Source organism: Haliotis rufescens, unplaced genomic scaffold (assembly GCF_023055435.1).
Source record: "Haliotis rufescens isolate VD_foot unplaced genomic scaffold, xgHalRufe1.0.p SCAF_20, whole genome shotgun sequence".
Taxonomy (NCBI): domain Eukaryota; kingdom Metazoa; phylum Mollusca; class Gastropoda; order Lepetellida; family Haliotidae; genus Haliotis; species Haliotis rufescens.
The window spans coordinates 5,849,571-5,865,280 of NW_025963891.1; the positions used below are offsets into that span (position 1 = coordinate 5,849,571).

Consider the following 15,710-nt stretch of genomic DNA (forward strand, 5'->3'; position numbering starts at 1 on the left):
GGAACTCTGGATAGGAGAGTGGTTGTGAGCGGCACAGATAGGCGTGAGAAGGAACAACACAACAACCTTCTGCTTTTTGTGGGACAGCGGCCTGTAGACTGATATCAGGCGACACGTGTTGCCACAACTTGGACTTTACCGGACTCGGGAGGACATCCATCATGTTGCTAAGTCTCGTCACCTTGGCAACTGCCGTCGGGATTGTTTCTCCGCAGGATGTCCTAGTCACCGCACCGCACTCCCGGATACCCGTCGACCCGGAGGTGTACATGGATGCTGTAAGTAAAAAAATACCCTTTGTCCCAAAAGCTCAATCAGTGAAAAAACATATATTTCATGGATATTCTATTGCAGCAAGGGAGGAAGGAGGGGAGGGGGAGGGAGGGGGAGAGGGGCGAGTGGCCCACTTGTTTGAGGCACCGCGCTTCGTTGTGCAGAGTTATGTCCCTTAGGTACACTATTAAGTATTAATATTGTGGGTTTGAATAAAAGATTTGCCTTGATTTTCTTTCACCGCGCCTGTGGATTTGACCAAAACTGTAAACTCTTAGACCTGCATCATTTCGGACTTTCCTCACTCATGTAGCTGACACGTCGCGACATAACTAAAATTCTGACGAAGACGAGACACTGTACAGTACATGATGCCCCCTGGTTCTCGTCTGACAGGTTTTCCTGCACTTAAAGGGGAGTCCCTATGCATGCTGAACACCACCATCTACCCGAGGCGAGGGTCTTAACTGACTATACTGGACTTTCCTAGTCAGTTAACTCCCTTGCCTCGGGAACATGGAACACAACATAATGTGAACGTTGTGTATAAGACGATTATATTGAAGCAAAATTTGTCAGATGATACAATATATTGTTTAATGTCTAATGGAAGCATATTTGTTACGTATGCTTACTTACACCCTCTCGGGGACCTTCTTTGTGTCTGTGACTGTACGACTCCCTCGTTGTCCCCAGACGGAGCTGATCACCAGCAAGGGCTTCCCGTGTGAGAACCACTACGTCACTACAGAAGACGGATTCATCCTCAACATGCAGCGGATCCCTCACGGCAGGGGAGACAACTCGTCGGGGACAGGTAATAAATGAGTCTTCATGTGCATTATAAAAACAACAACGCCACGTAGAATATCATTGGGTCGGTCCTTAAGTAACAGGTAGATGTTTATAATTCATGCAAGGGAATAAGTTGTTATCCTACATTTATCGTGTGCAAACGAACGTGACCCCAGAACGTCACCAGTACGTGACCAGGTGAATTGTCTCAACTTACTCAGCTCTATTCCTTTATTGTTTAAAGCCAAGCGCGCGGTGATGATGCAACATGGCCTTCTGGGTAGCTCACCTAACTTTCTGGTGAACCTCGCCAACGAGAGCCTCGCTTTCATCCTGGCCGATGCTGGTGCAGACGTGTGGCTGGGCAACGTGCGCGGGAACACTTACTCTCGTGCCCACAAGACGCTGAAACCATCGGACAGGAAGTTCTGGGAATGGAGGTATATATACAGACGTACAAATATTGATAAAGTTAATGATCAAAGTCCACGCGATCCACACAAGTAAGCTTACAACATACAATACTAATCTCTGCAGTTACGACGAGATGGCGAAGTACGACCTGCCCGCCATGATTGACTACATCGTACAGACGACCGGGCAGCCCCAGGTCCACTATGTCGGACACTCCCAGGGGACACTCATCGGCTTCGCGGGCTTCAGTCAGAACAAGACTCTGGGTCAGCTGGTCAAGACCTTCATCGCCCTGGCCCCAGTGGCGACCGTCGGGCACATCAAGAGTCCCATCAGACTTCTGGCGCCGTTCTCGAAGGAACTTAAGGCAAGCTTTACCCCAATGTGTTGGAAATACGAGTTGGTATATCTGTGGAGGAAAAAAATCTGTTTCCGAAAATGCTGGAAATAATGTGTCCACAGGTTTTACAAAAATCATAAATAATCCTTTCACAAGAAATGCACAATATGCTGTGGGTCAATACGGAACTGTTTGGCTTTAATAATTAAGGTTGTTTGTGTTTATATTTTATATTGTGTGTCTGACTGAAAAAGATATTATGCCTCAAACGAAATCCCCGCCAAGACGTGATCGATGTTTTATGTATTCCTGGTTTTGTTTCAGGAAGCCTTTGCTTTGTTAGGCCACGGCGAGTTGCTGCCGAGTAAGAATCTGACCAAATGGCTTGCGAGAACCATATGTAAAGATGCGTCTGTCCTCTGCGAAAATCTGTTCTTTGTCGTGAATGGCTTCGACTACCGGTCACTCAATTTTGTACGTCTTTGTCTTCCTGGCTGTATACTGATTCTGGAAGACAAGGGTTACGCCATCCTCGGCATCCCTATAGGTGTAATATCTCTATTCTATTGTGATAAATACAACTGACCCATTTGCCAGCAAATCTTCGTCATCTCCCAGATCACAAATTTGCAAGGAATCTCTCTTGGCAATGAGCTTAAATTAACTACCAATCAATGGGACTCGATGAACGAGAATGTGATTTTGACCACATTTCAAAATTGGGTAACATTTGTGTCCAACATGATAGATTAGGGTAAATTGGGAATTACAGTACACTGTGTGTGCGTGCGTGCGTGCGTGCGTGCGTGCGTGCGTGCGTGCGTGCGTGCGTGCGTGCGTGCGTACGTGTATATATCATGTAAATGATATCCTGGTATCATGTTTACAGTCTCGAGTTCCCGTGTATATGGCGCACACACCCGCCGGAACCTCCACACAGAACATCCTGCACTTCGGACAGGTGAGCCATGAAGACATGGTCAGGTTAGACATGAAAGCATGGTCAGGTTAGACATGAAACCATGGTCAGGTTAGACATGAAACCATGGTCAGTTGAGACATGAAGACGTGGTCACGCAAGACATGAAGACGTGGTCACGTGAGATATGAAGACGTGGTCAGGTGAGACATGAAGACATGGCCGGGTAAGACATGAGGACGTGGTCAGTTGGGATATGAAGACATGGTCAGGTGAGACATGAAGACATGGGCCGATGAGACACTCACCTTCACGCCCATATGTAGACATGGACAGGTGAGACACTGGTCGACACCCGTATATAGAAATTGACAGCTGAGACACTGGTCCTTTCACGGTATATAGGCAGGTGAGACAACTGCAATGGTGCTTCAACAATCTCTCACTTTTCTTCCCAGGGCGTCAACTCCGACAAGTTCCTGATGTTCGACTTCGGGTCTGCGGCTGCTAATACGGCGCACTATGGACAGGTGAGTGCAGCAAATCAGGACGACTCCGTCCTCAACCCCGCACCACACACGCGCCATCTTGCGGCTGCCGACACGTGTCTGTATACCTGTGTACACCATGTGTCAAATCTCATGCATAGGCGGATCCAGAGGAGGGGTTCGTGGTGGGTGGTGGGGGGTGGGCCGGGGCTCCCCTCTCCCTCCTTTTTAAAAAACAAATGTAGTATATTGTAGGTTGTAATATTATGAGAGGGGATTTTGATAGTTTGGATCCCTTCCTTTTGAAAATGCTGGATCCGCCCTTTTCATGCGTTTTTTTCTCAATTCAAAATCCAGTTGAAACGTTTAACGTGCGGTAGATTACTTTGTGTTCTGTAGCCAAGTTCTACACACTTGCAGCCGCTCCCAGTATCTGTGACTAGAGGTATGAACCAGTGTAAGCCATATATGTAAGTGGTATTCACAAGTTGTAGTATCGATGAAAACAGGATTGACTGGTGCCTTTATCAAACAAGTGTTCAACCACTGGGTAGAAGACAAGATTACAAATACATGGGGGAAGAGTAGGGGCGTAACATAAACCTGTAACAATACGGTAATTAAAAGTCAGCCATTATGTTTCCTATGTAATTTACATCTGCTAAAGACTGTTCCACATTGTTATGATTTGTCAAGTTTATTAAAATCTTAGAGAACAGTGTCTTCCTGGGAAGTATATCGCACAATGTTCTCTACTGTCCTTTGTGAATATTATGTCTTCACAAAAGAAGTCATATTGAAAAGATATCTTTATTTGTCCATAAATCTCAAAATGTGAAGCATACTTAAATGTGTCATAAAATACAACGCGCTTTCCTCTTTGAAAGCAATCGGTATATAAAGATTAGCAATATCCTATATATGTACCAACCTCATCTTTCACTGTTGTTATATTATTCTTGTATATGGCCAACTGGCCTCACGTACAGAAATAAAGATTTGAATACGGTTGTGATGAATAGCACGTGGTTTGATGCCAGTGTGTTACTACTATTATGATTTACTATAGTAAATTACAAATACGATGTGATTCTAGTTGATGAGGTGACTGGTAGGCTGATGGGATGAAATAACCTCAATCCATGTCAAGTTTCTAAAGGGGCCCGTTATATCAGAGGCAGTGGGTTGGCCTAGTGGTAAAAGTGTTCGCTTGTCACACCGATGGCTCGGGTTCGATTCCCCACATTTGTGGTGTCCCCCACCGCGATATTGCTTGAATTGCCACGCCGCCTACAGACATGATCATATGACACTGATTCAGTCAAATACACTACAGGGCAATGATCTCTCCTCCAGGCCACGCCACCTGCCTACCGCCCGGATGAGATGGACGTGCCCGTGGTGTTGTTTAGCGGAGGAAAAGACTTCCTGGCAGACCCGGATGATGTCACGTGGATCCGGTCTCAGCTGAAGCACATAGTGGGAGATCACGTGATCCCTCACTGGGAACATTTGGACTTTACTTTGGCTCTTGACGCCCCGGTTCTCTGTTACGATAAAATTAAACGGATTGTTTTTGGTTGATCAAACCACATCTTAGACCCAAAGAAAAAGAAAAGTCATTGCGAGTGTTGTTTTTTAATTAACTCACAGCCCCGAAGGATTAATAATTATCTGTGGTCAAGGAGACACGACATTCTATATTTATAATGAAGATTGCTGCCATGTCGGTTCAACACAAACAATGAGATATTCTGTTTAACGCCTTCTTGGTAATTATGTCAGTTATTTCCCGGTAGCTGTACTGGGGAGGTAGTGCCGTGTGGGGCGCAGGTCATAGACGATTGCCACTTCTAAGACCCACGATTTATGATTATGATTCAGAGAGATCAACGGTCATAATCAGGGCGGATTTGGGATTCGAACACATACTACACCGTCCCCCATGCCACCCTGAGTGACTGCATTCTTCCAGTGCTGTATTCTGTCCATGGTGTACGGCACTGACCATGCAGTACGGTCACTACTAGGACAATGACAATGATGACGATACTTTATTTCCCGACAAGGGAATTCTATGTACACGTGACAATGTTAACAGATTAAGCACATATGATTTGACACACACACACACACACACACACACACACACACACACACACACACACACACACACACACACACACACACACACACACACACACACACACACACCTTTGTGCCACCTTCGAGCGATCAAAAACTGGCCAGGACGCTCAATGGTCGCCTAAACCCAGGAAATCATGTTTCTATGTAACTGCTCCAGCAGTTGTTCAGCAGTAACTGCTCGAGTTGTTCAGCGTCTGCAACCACAATGAAACACTGCAGGTACAAGCCCTCTATTTATAGGCAGGCTGAGGAAGCTCAAAGGAGGCAGAAAAGAGGCAGAAGCATTGCCATGGTGTCTCAAGTGTTGCCGTGGTCGCCGAATGGAGGCACGTCGGTCGCCATACTCATCGTTCAATGCACGCTGTTGGTCGCCCAAAGAAGGCACAAGGGAGGCAGAAGCATCGCCCAGATTTACGGGACAGTATTTCAGCAGAACGCATCTATTACCTGGCGACCACTGTGCCTTCATTCTGCAACAACGGCAATGCTTGTGCCTCCTTTGAGACACCTTTGAGACACCTTTGAGCAACCAACCTCCTCGGCGACCTTTGTGCGACTGTTTTGAACGTGTTCAAAATTTCACGGCGACCATGGCGTCCATGGCGATGTCTGAACCTCCTGTGTACCACATTGGAACGACCTCGGCAACCATTCTGCCTCCTTTGAGCCTCCAATGACGACCTGGCAAATTCTAAGGTCGCACACGGGAGGCACAAAGGTCGCCATCCAGTGTAAAGGCCCCATTACATACAACGCGTAGAGGTCAACAACCCGAAAATGTTTAATGATAAAGAGTAAATGAAACACAATCATATTTAAAGCCATCATATATCTATTTAAAAATGTAGCTTTTACCATAGCCTGAGACAAGCGTTTATCTTAATTTATCATGAAGGTTTATTTACCTGGTCAACTGGTTTTCTCTTATATTTTAGGATTTAGGAACTTGTTTTTTAGCTGTCGACCTCTATGGCTATGCGTGATATAATAGACATGATAACGACAGCCGCAGCTGTTTGGTGGCCGACTTTACACATGTCAGTAGATCGGTGCTTGAAGTGACAATATTCGGCGTCATTTTTAACAAAAAGCAGCCATGTCCATAGTGCTGATCGTTAGTGTGTATCTGATACCCTTGCTGGGTTGGACAATGTCCACCCGCACCCAAGCGGAGGTACCCGGTCTGACAACCGACCCCGAGATCTACATGAACACTGTAAGTCTTTTCTCAACTAGATTTGCTCACAAGTGCGCATGCACGAACGCACACATACATGCGGAATAAAAAGTGAGGTTTCTGAATATATTTGTATTTATGTGTGTGGGTAAGACTGAACAGTAAATTTCTTTAAAAATATCCACGAACCCTAACTTGCTTTGCTCTGTATAGAACTGTCGTCACGTGCAGGTAGAATAGCCCGTGGGGATTTTGCGTTAGTACCGATGCCCGGGACAGTATACACATAATGGTTCTTTAATACAATGTCAGTTGTCAAGAATCGATAGCAGACTCGGGGAAATTTTAAATTTTTTTTTATTTTTGGTAGTACAAAAGAGTGGCACCGCCGTCCGAGCAACATTTACTTTACAAACTTACAACAAAAAAACACTTTGAAGGAACCCCACTTCAGGAACACACTCTCCGTGAGTCTCTGACTGTTCGACTCCCTCGTTGTCCCCAGACGGAGCTGATCACCAGCAAGGGCTTCCCGTGTGAGAACCACTACGTCACTACAGAAGACGGATTCATCCTCAACATGCAGCGGATCCCTCACGGCAGGGGAGACAACTACACGGGGGCAGGTAACAGATGCCTCTTCACGTGAATTGTGTTGGGGACATGTACCAATATATGTCTTAATGTACATTGTGTGGGCGAGCTGTGTTGCCCAGCACCAAACTGAACAAAAGGCGACCTGTGGCGCCTCCACCCTTGAAGCCCAAAACCTAACAGAGAGCAATAGTTTCGGCTCATTTAGAGGATATTACATGACTATTTCGACCAGGGTTGCAACCGAAGCCATTACTTCAAGTATCCCGTTTTGTGATGTGCGATTCAATCTCCGTGTTACCTTGATCCTTCCTGCATCACCAAGCTGTCGCAGGCCATAGTGATATAATCCTCGTCATGGGTTTGTTTCCCTCCACACGCATTCACTCCTTGCCATTATTTGCCGGGGGTATATTTTCAGGGTGATATTTGTTCAATACACTGATGAATAATCAACAACAACGAACTAACGTCGGACTTCATGTCCATCCGAAATATACAAGGTTATTGCTCCGTGAATAACGCGTGATTCTAGGTTCGTCAGCATCATACCGTGCACGTGGGTTTCAACAAACTGATAGAACTGAAATAGTGTTCCAAGCGGGGTTAACCCATGTCTCTGACTCATGAATGAATGAAATGAGTCTACCCTCTGACTGAAAGATTACTTTATGTCAAATTAGTTTCAGCCAAGCCAACTGTTCTGCTGCAACATGGCCTACTAGGAAGTTCCAACAACTTCGTTCTCAACCCGGCCAACGAGAGCCTCGCTTTCATCCTGGCCGACGCCGGCGCAGACGTGTGGCTGGGCAACGTGCGCGGCAACACTTATTCACGTGCCCACAAGACGCTGAAACCATCGGACAAGAAGTTCTGGGAATGGAGGTATATATATATATTGGGAAGTATATATACACCATAGCATGTGGTGAAGCCAATACTCTCCCCAATAAAGTTTTCACGTGTAGTTATGTATAGCTATCCAAGTTTATATTTCTCTCCGGGTATTTCAGTTTCGACGAGATGGCGAAATACGACCTGCCCGCCATGATTGACTACATCGTACAGACGACCGGGCAGCCCCAGGTCCACTATGTCGGACACTCTCAGGGGACACTAATCGGCTTCGCGGGCTTCAGTCAGAACAAGACTCTGGGTCAGCTGGTCAAGACCTTCATCGCCCTGGCCCCAATCGCGACCGTCGGGCACATCAAGAGTCCTCTCAGACTGCTGGCGCCATTTTCTGAAGGATTGAAGGTAATCCTAAATGATCGCATCTACCTATAAGATCTTACATTGATGTGCCTTTGTTATGTTGGTATAGGATTCGGATTTCGGTGCAGAGTGGCGTCCCTTGGCTGCCAGGATCCCGGGTTTGACGCGATAATGACCCTTGGTCTGTTAATACCAGACCCTTGCTCGTTTGTTTCACCAAAATTTAAAACGTCCACGGAAAAGCCAGATATATTTTTGGTGTGATCTGATCCAAACTATCCACACGGTCACGGAAATCTAGGGGTATGCATTTGTGTGACGTGATAGGTTTATAATATGGATTGCCTACGTAAACTTTCCTCCATGTTACTGTGTGTTCCATTATTTGTTTCCGCCAGTATATTCACAATGTTGCAGCTTTTTGATCTGTTCGGCCACGGCGAGTTCGAGCCCAGCAGCAACTTGACAAAGTGGCTGGCGAAGGATGTCTGCAAGGGTCTACTCCTCCTCTGTGAGGACTTCTTCTTTGTCATCGGCGGCTTCGACTACGCCACGGTGAACAAGGTACGTCAGCTGGTGTCCAGTAGACACGTGCACACAATTATGAAGCCATAATAAGTGGGATAGAAGGATTTTACAGTTTTCAGAAGTATTCCAGCAGTATCAAAGGTAACCAAGGATTGGCATTTTATTCCCTAAAGCACTTTCTAACAAGCTACCGTGCAAATGTACCTACATACTGCTACTGGGAGCACTGTTACATCTTCCCGCGGCAAGGGCGTCCACAGACTTTAAAAGTCCAGTGGAAACTTGACGGTTATAGTCAGTTAACACCCTTGCCACGGGAAGATGGCGCTGTTATGTCTGTTCCACTTTCAGGCCTTGTTTGTGTTTCAGACTCGCGTCCCCGTGTACGTGGCCCATACACCCTCGGGCACCTCTGTGCAGAACATGATCCACTTTGGACAGGTAGGTGGTACCTTTTGGACAGGTAGGTGGTACACTTAGGACAGGTAGGTGGTACACTTCGGACAGGCGGGGGGTACACTTAGGAAAGGTAGGTGGTACACTTAGGACAGTTAGGTGGTACACTTTGGACAGGTAGGTGGTACACTTAGGACAGTTAGGTTGAATCTTTGGACACGTAGGTGGTACACCTTGGACAGGTAGCGGGTACACCTTGGACTGGTAGCGGGTACACTTTTCACAGGTAGGTGGTACACTTAGGACAGGTAGGTAGTACACTAGGGACAGGTAGGTGGTACACTAGGGACAGGTAGGTGATACACTAGGGACAGGTAGGTGGTACGCTTTGGACAGGCAGGTCGTACACTTCGGACAGGTAGGTGGTATACTAGGGACAGGCTGGTGGTACTCTTTGGACAGGTAGGTGGTACACTTCGGACAGGTAGGTGGTAAAATAGGGACAGGTAGGTGGTACACTTTGGACAGGCAGGTCGTACACTTCGGACAGGTAGGTGGTACACTAGGGACAGGCTGGTGGTACTCTTTGGACAGATAGGTGGTACACTTCGGACAGGTAGGTGGTAAAATAGGGACAGGTAGGTGGTACACAAGGGACAGGTAGGTGGTACACAAGGGACAGGTAGGTGGTACACAAGGGACAGGTAGGTGGTACACTTTGGACATGTAGGTGGTACACAAGGGACAGGTAGGTGGTACACTTTGGACAGGTAGGCGGTACACTTTGGACAGGTAGGTGGTACACTTTGTCTTTCTAGAACTATCATTAGTCAAGAATCTTTTTATTACCATGGCTGATGTGTGAAAAAGATGTGTGTCAAATATATTATACTGTTGAATAAAAGGGCAACTAATTTTAAGCAGCATTTAGGAAGAAGCCGCTATAGAAACGATTATTAATGACGTTCATACATCACTGGTAGCATACAATGTCACAGATGCAATTGTCTAAAAATGTCAGTATTGGATTCACCCAGGATCAATGACTAAGTTGCTATGGTTACTCCCCAGGAAGTCAACGGCGACCAGTTCGTGATGTACGACTTCGGCTCGGCATCTGCTAACATGGCCCACTACGGACAGGTTGGTGTTGAGGGAGTGTGTGAGTGAGTTGGGTTTAACGCACCTTGGAACAATATTTCTGTTATAAGGCGTTTCAACTTACTATTGAAGGAAAGCTCAAAGTGATGCAGGTATAGGAATTATAATGCTTTGTTGAATTCCAGAAGCACGGGAATATTATACCGACAAAGCTAGAACACAGTCAGAGCAAGTGGGATTCGAACCCAAGATCATATGAATGGGTTGATGGCGTGTGTGTGGTTGGGGTGGAGACATCGTGGTTCAGTGCGTAAAATCGCTTCATGTCATTAGAAATTAACACCTCTCCCCTCGGGGGCTTTTTATACAAGGCCAGTGTTTGGTAACCGTTGCAGTACCATAGCAACCGTTGGACATGAAGCCGTCTGCGTCCACGTGTAGGATGTCGTCATTGGCTTGCCTTACCCTGCAGACTCAGATGCAGTCACATACACTAAAGGGCAATGACCTCTCTTCCAGGCCACGCCACCTGCCTACCGCCCGGATGAGATGGACGTACCCGTGGTGTTGTTTACCGGAGGAAAAGACTCTCTGGCAGACCCGGATGATGTCACGTGGATCCGGTCTCAGCTGAAGAACATTGTGGGAGATCACGTGATCCCTCACTGGGAACATTTGGACTTCATTTTGGCTCTTGACGCCCCATCTCTGTGTTATAATGAGATTAAAAGACTTGTATTTAGCTGAGACTTGCGCCACGACCACGTACAGCCCAAGTCCAGAGTGTTGTTCTAATCATGGATCAATCCATGCAATAAAATAGTACAGTATTTGTTCGGCTCGTCACAATCTTAATTTGTATCTGCTGGTCTAATGTCACATATCCTAAGCTTTTAACAGTTTGCAAGAAAGGATTACAACATAGAAATAGAATAAGACTTTATACGTATTGTAATATACGTAATATACGTACACCTCTATACGTCTTGTAAACACTTCCGCCCGTAGTGATTTCGGGTCAACACTGGTCAACACACCTGCATGTTTCAATGTCATGACATCTCTTCAAGGTCCCAATACAATAGTTAGTGGCGTCTAGTGTACAACAATAGAAACTCTACTACAAGGGTCATGCCGTTTCAGCAGTATTTATGTTAGCTTGTTTTTGTCAGTGTTTGTATTTAAAGGATTATGTAAGGAAAGCTGTGAAGATCCGGGATAGACTAGGTCTTCATCAACCTATGCTGACTAACGAGATCGGGTGGTCAAGCTCGCTGACTTGGTTGATGCATGTCATCGATCCCAATTGCGTGAATCGATGCTCATGATATCAATCACTGGATTGTCTGGTCCAGACTCGATTATTTACAGACCGCCGTCATATAGCTGGAATATTGCTGAGTGCGGCGTTAAACAAAAAACCAACCAACTTCATAGGATGTGAACGAGTGTCCATCTGGGCGAATAGTGTTCTTGCACCACGTGTTCATGTATGGAGACATTTATCAAAATGAGACCAATGGCACGTGTAGATGGTTCAAAAAGTAACATGAAAGTTCGTGGTACGTGAATATAAGATCTTGTACTCTAATACGTCAAGCAGAGTGTAAATGATCTGACGTTGAAGAGATTTCATTGGAAGTGACGCTAAAGGGTAGTGATGAATCGGGTTCCTTTGTCAGAAGACTTGACAACATTCATAAGACTAATTCCTCAAGGCGCGGAACTGTATACTTCTTTGTGACGTACTGGTCAGTTAAAATGCGATCAAAACAGAATCGTCACTGAATCCGTGTGTATGTTATAGTTGACCTTACTCTTCAAGATCAGCCAAGCTTTCGAACGTCACTGGGGGTGCGGGATATCTATACATACATTTGCATAAAAAGACAAATGGCGTCTCACTCACGCTGAATGAGAAATATTTCAAATCTACCTATTCAAGAAACAAGAATTCAAGAACAGAATGCGAAAGTTGTCATCCATATTGTCTTCGTGCCTCTCCATGGCGTTTCAGGAACAATTCTTTGAGAAAAACTGATGGCGTTACAAGTATTTTTGCGTTGAATATGGAAGGAATTGAGAATGAGTAGATTGTGGTATTTGTTATTTAGAAAAACTAATGCTTCGGATGGTGGCTGCAGGGACTTTGCTTTTGGAGACCTTACCGATACCAAGATTTTATAACTAAAGTACTACCGGAAATGCTCATTTTATAATTACGAATTATAGGGCTATGAAAATAGCACATATCAAAATAATGCAAATCTACCTAATCTAGCCTATCTTAACGGACACTGTGAGAAGGCGAAAAGAAGTACTTTTACAGGTAAAATTGTGATAAAGTTAGAAAATATTCGTGTGTTGTCATGCTTGTATGAAACGACCTGATAGCCTAAGGTAATACCTGACACCTTTCCCGAGATGATAACCACACTGGCCCGTGCATTCTCACAGGTGCAAATGTCACCTGCGTTGGGGGTGGTCTCAAAATATTGCTGTTATTTTACTTTTTAAGATATGTGTTGACAGGAGTAGCAGTTAAGACATGTACTGCCTTATATTTGAATGGAAAAAGTATGGGATAGTTAAAAGCTATGAAACGGGATTTTTTAATCAAGACGTATTTGTTGTTTTACAGATGATTCCTTTAGCCAACTTCTGACTCAGCCTATGACGTATCTGAATCGGTACTATCACCCAAAGGTATAACTGGTGCAACAAGGCTGATCCCGCCGTCACGGTGGCGGTACTGACGTTCTACTTCAAGAACATGTTCTTCAGCCTTTGGTCATATCTCTGGGATGATTCTAGCAAAGGCCGCGTTGATCAAACCCTTTGAGATGTGTGAGTTTCGAATGTTTTCTTATGTCTTGCCACGAACCCTTTACAGTGAAGTTAGCCCAGGTAAGCTCAATAGCCTTGAGCTCACAATGTCTGCCTGGCGTACGTAAGACAATATGACTGCGTTGTGCCACCCGGAAATACCTGTCTTGTACTTACTGGTCTCATATTCAGGCGAATTTGCTCCATCAGATGGTATGAAGTCGACATTGCAAGATGTCCGCCTTCAGACTACTCATGATTCTAGACCTTATGACAACTGTGTTTTACATGGCACTGGAGCTTAGATTGGGCAGCAGTTGGTGTTCCAACCAGTCTTTGTACACATCCCCATTCATTTACTAATGATTATCATCAGTTTGCTTTTTCGCCTTCAAAATTAGCTCACGGGTTGCGGCGTACAAAACAATGACACGATTACCTTCACCTGATGGTGCCATGGGTGCTTTTCGTCCATCTGACGGTAGCCACATGTAGTCGGTGGATCGATTCTTATTCACCCAGGTTTCATTAAGGTAAATGATCAGGAAGTCCTGACTGCGATAGTCATGATTGGTGCTGAGATAATGTGACCTCATAGACGGAATGGAATATTTTCTCCTGAAAAAAAGCTCCGTCGTCGCCACGTTTAGTGTATCTCATGGGCAGAAATAATTAATGTAGTCCGGGAAAAAATAATCGTGTCTTTAGTTTCCTCCCTAATTCTACTAAAAAGTCTATCAGTTGTGTTTTTGAGACGACCCCTCCCTTCTTTGCGTTATAGCCTGGACTTATTGGTATGAAAGCCCCAGGGCTTGTGCAGTTCGGTAATACACTGAACATATAAATGGTACCCCACCATCTATTTTAAGTGTAAAGAAAAGAAAAGTGTTTTTGTGTGTGGGGATTAGATGTTTTATGACGACTACATTATTATTACTATAACTGAGTCGCATGCGCATATGTCTGGTCCATTTAAGACTTCCCTCATTGGACTATTTTTTAGTTCCGAGTTTCCTCGTGAAAATCTGTCGAGGACTCCTTGTGACTGAAATGCTCAAACCACAGGTAGTTTGAATAGTGTGAAACACTCCATCTTGTTTCAACGGGCAAAAAGCTTTTTTCTATCGTTTCCAGTTGTACTGAATTGTCAACATCTTGAACAGAAAACATTGCAAGTTTCATTTTGTTGCTTTGAAACCTCATTTGTGCATCGTTCTCTATAGATATTGGATACACAATAAGGCCCTGCACACCATATACATGTAGGAGTTTAGTGGAGCAGTCCTTGCTGTACCTCACTTAAGACGTGAGGAAACGGACCTTCAAAATAACCTGTTAGAAACTAACAGTTTTTGTCCGCCAGTCCTTATGATAACATCTAGCAAAACCCTTAAAATGGGCAAATTTCTACTAGTCCTTAAAATACCTTTACTATTGGGTAGTTTGGTAAGGACTATAGGACTAGTGCCAATTTCTAACGCTGAAATGCATTACCCCATCTAAACAAGTCCTCTTGGAAATGGGACGAGTGTTTCCTATTTGCCATAAGCAAGTTTTGTCTGTATTCACACTTGCAAAAAGACAACTAATGATTAGTGCACTATGTGTTTTAGTCGTATCGGCAATATGTCTGCCATATCGTGAGTTTAGTTCTAACCCTGCTTAATGCCCAAGTTCCATAGTCACCTTTTGATATTCCTCCACCATATCACAAATTATTTCATATCGTTCGCGATTCTGGGTTACAATAGATCCCCAACAATGTATGCTGAAAACAAATGGTCGGGTGGTCAGGCTAACTTCGTTGAATTTATGTCACGGTATTTTTCGACAGCGATTTTTTCTGGCCAGGTCCTATTATTTACAGGTCAGTCGCAGCTGGAATGCTGTGTTAAACCAGTGCGGTTCTGTTTCACATCCCAAATATCCTTAAGACATGGTTATTTGAAAACAAAAGAATGTCTGATCAAAAATTGATAAAAATCATGAAAATGTAGGTCCTGATGCTAATCATCTGATACAACTCCCTGCTAAATGTATGCACTGCACAGTCACATTGGGTAACAGAACAAAATAGTTTGACATGTTAAACTTTAATGACGGACAAAACATGGAATACAAAGACATTTCAAACACGAGTAAATAAAAATTTGAAATCTACCATGATGAGATGAACATGATTGCTACAGTGGAGTGAAGGGTGAGATGAGGTGATGGTTATGCTACAGACTGCCGCAGTGACAGTGTTCCACTGCAGCAGTAGCTACACATGGCAATGTACAGGATAGAACACATCCTCCATCTTATGCTGCCTTCTGGGAGCCCTTTCCGATCAGAGACTTGTGGATATGAGGGATGACACCTGAAACATGAACAGTGAAGAGTCAGGAATGTACAAAACTTACTTTCATCCACTAGTTATATAACTTACAAAACATATTTGTAGTGAGGCATCAACACTGCCTGAAAATTGGTTTCCCACAATATTTAACCAAC

The 15,710-nt window shown here is 44.6% G+C and overlaps 2 protein-coding genes across 2 annotated transcripts; both read left to right on the forward strand.

The window, feature by feature from the left end:
* On the forward strand, positions 1 to 4,915 carry LOC125371623 (lysosomal acid lipase/cholesteryl ester hydrolase-like). The gene is made up of 8 exons (XM_046522433.2): positions 1 to 278; positions 970 to 1,090; positions 1,313 to 1,508; positions 1,606 to 1,849; positions 2,147 to 2,296; positions 2,712 to 2,783; positions 3,200 to 3,271; positions 4,586 to 4,915. The coding sequence occupies exons 1-8, from the start codon at positions 162 to 164 to the stop codon at positions 4,811 to 4,813; spliced, it is 1,200 nt and encodes a 399-aa protein (XP_046378389.2). The 5' UTR covers positions 1 to 161; the 3' UTR covers positions 4,814 to 4,915.
* Positions 4,916 to 6,369: 1,454 nt separating this feature from the next.
* Positions 6,370 to 11,222, forward strand: LOC124150422 (lysosomal acid lipase/cholesteryl ester hydrolase-like). Its single transcript, XM_046522434.2, has 8 exons — positions 6,370 to 6,593; positions 7,060 to 7,180; positions 7,832 to 8,033; positions 8,162 to 8,405; positions 8,781 to 8,927; positions 9,261 to 9,332; positions 10,359 to 10,430; positions 10,908 to 11,222. The coding sequence occupies exons 1-8, from the start codon at positions 6,474 to 6,476 to the stop codon at positions 11,133 to 11,135; spliced, it is 1,206 nt and encodes a 401-aa protein (XP_046378390.2). The 5' UTR covers positions 6,370 to 6,473; the 3' UTR covers positions 11,136 to 11,222.
* The last annotated feature ends 4,488 nt before the right edge of the window (positions 11,223 to 15,710 follow it).

Coding starts and splice junctions, on each gene's coding strand:
- LOC125371623 (XM_046522433.2), top strand. CDS start 162: ATGTTGCTAAGTCTCGTCACCTTGGCAACTGCCGTCGGGATTGTTTCT. Junction 2,297..2,711: donor ACTACCGGTCACTCAATTTT/GTACGTCTTTGT, acceptor TCATGTTTACAG/TCTCGAGTTCCCGTGTATAT. Junction 2,784..3,199: donor ACATCCTGCACTTCGGACAG/GTGAGCCATGAA, acceptor TTTTCTTCCCAG/GGCGTCAACTCCGACAAGTT.
- LOC124150422 (XM_046522434.2), top strand. CDS start 6,474: ATGTCCATAGTGCTGATCGTTAGTGTGTATCTGATACCCTTGCTGGGT. Junction 8,406..8,780: donor CATTTTCTGAAGGATTGAAG/GTAATCCTAAAT, acceptor ACAATGTTGCAG/CTTTTTGATCTGTTCGGCCA. Junction 9,333..10,358: donor ACATGATCCACTTTGGACAG/GTAGGTGGTACC, acceptor GTTACTCCCCAG/GAAGTCAACGGCGACCAGTT.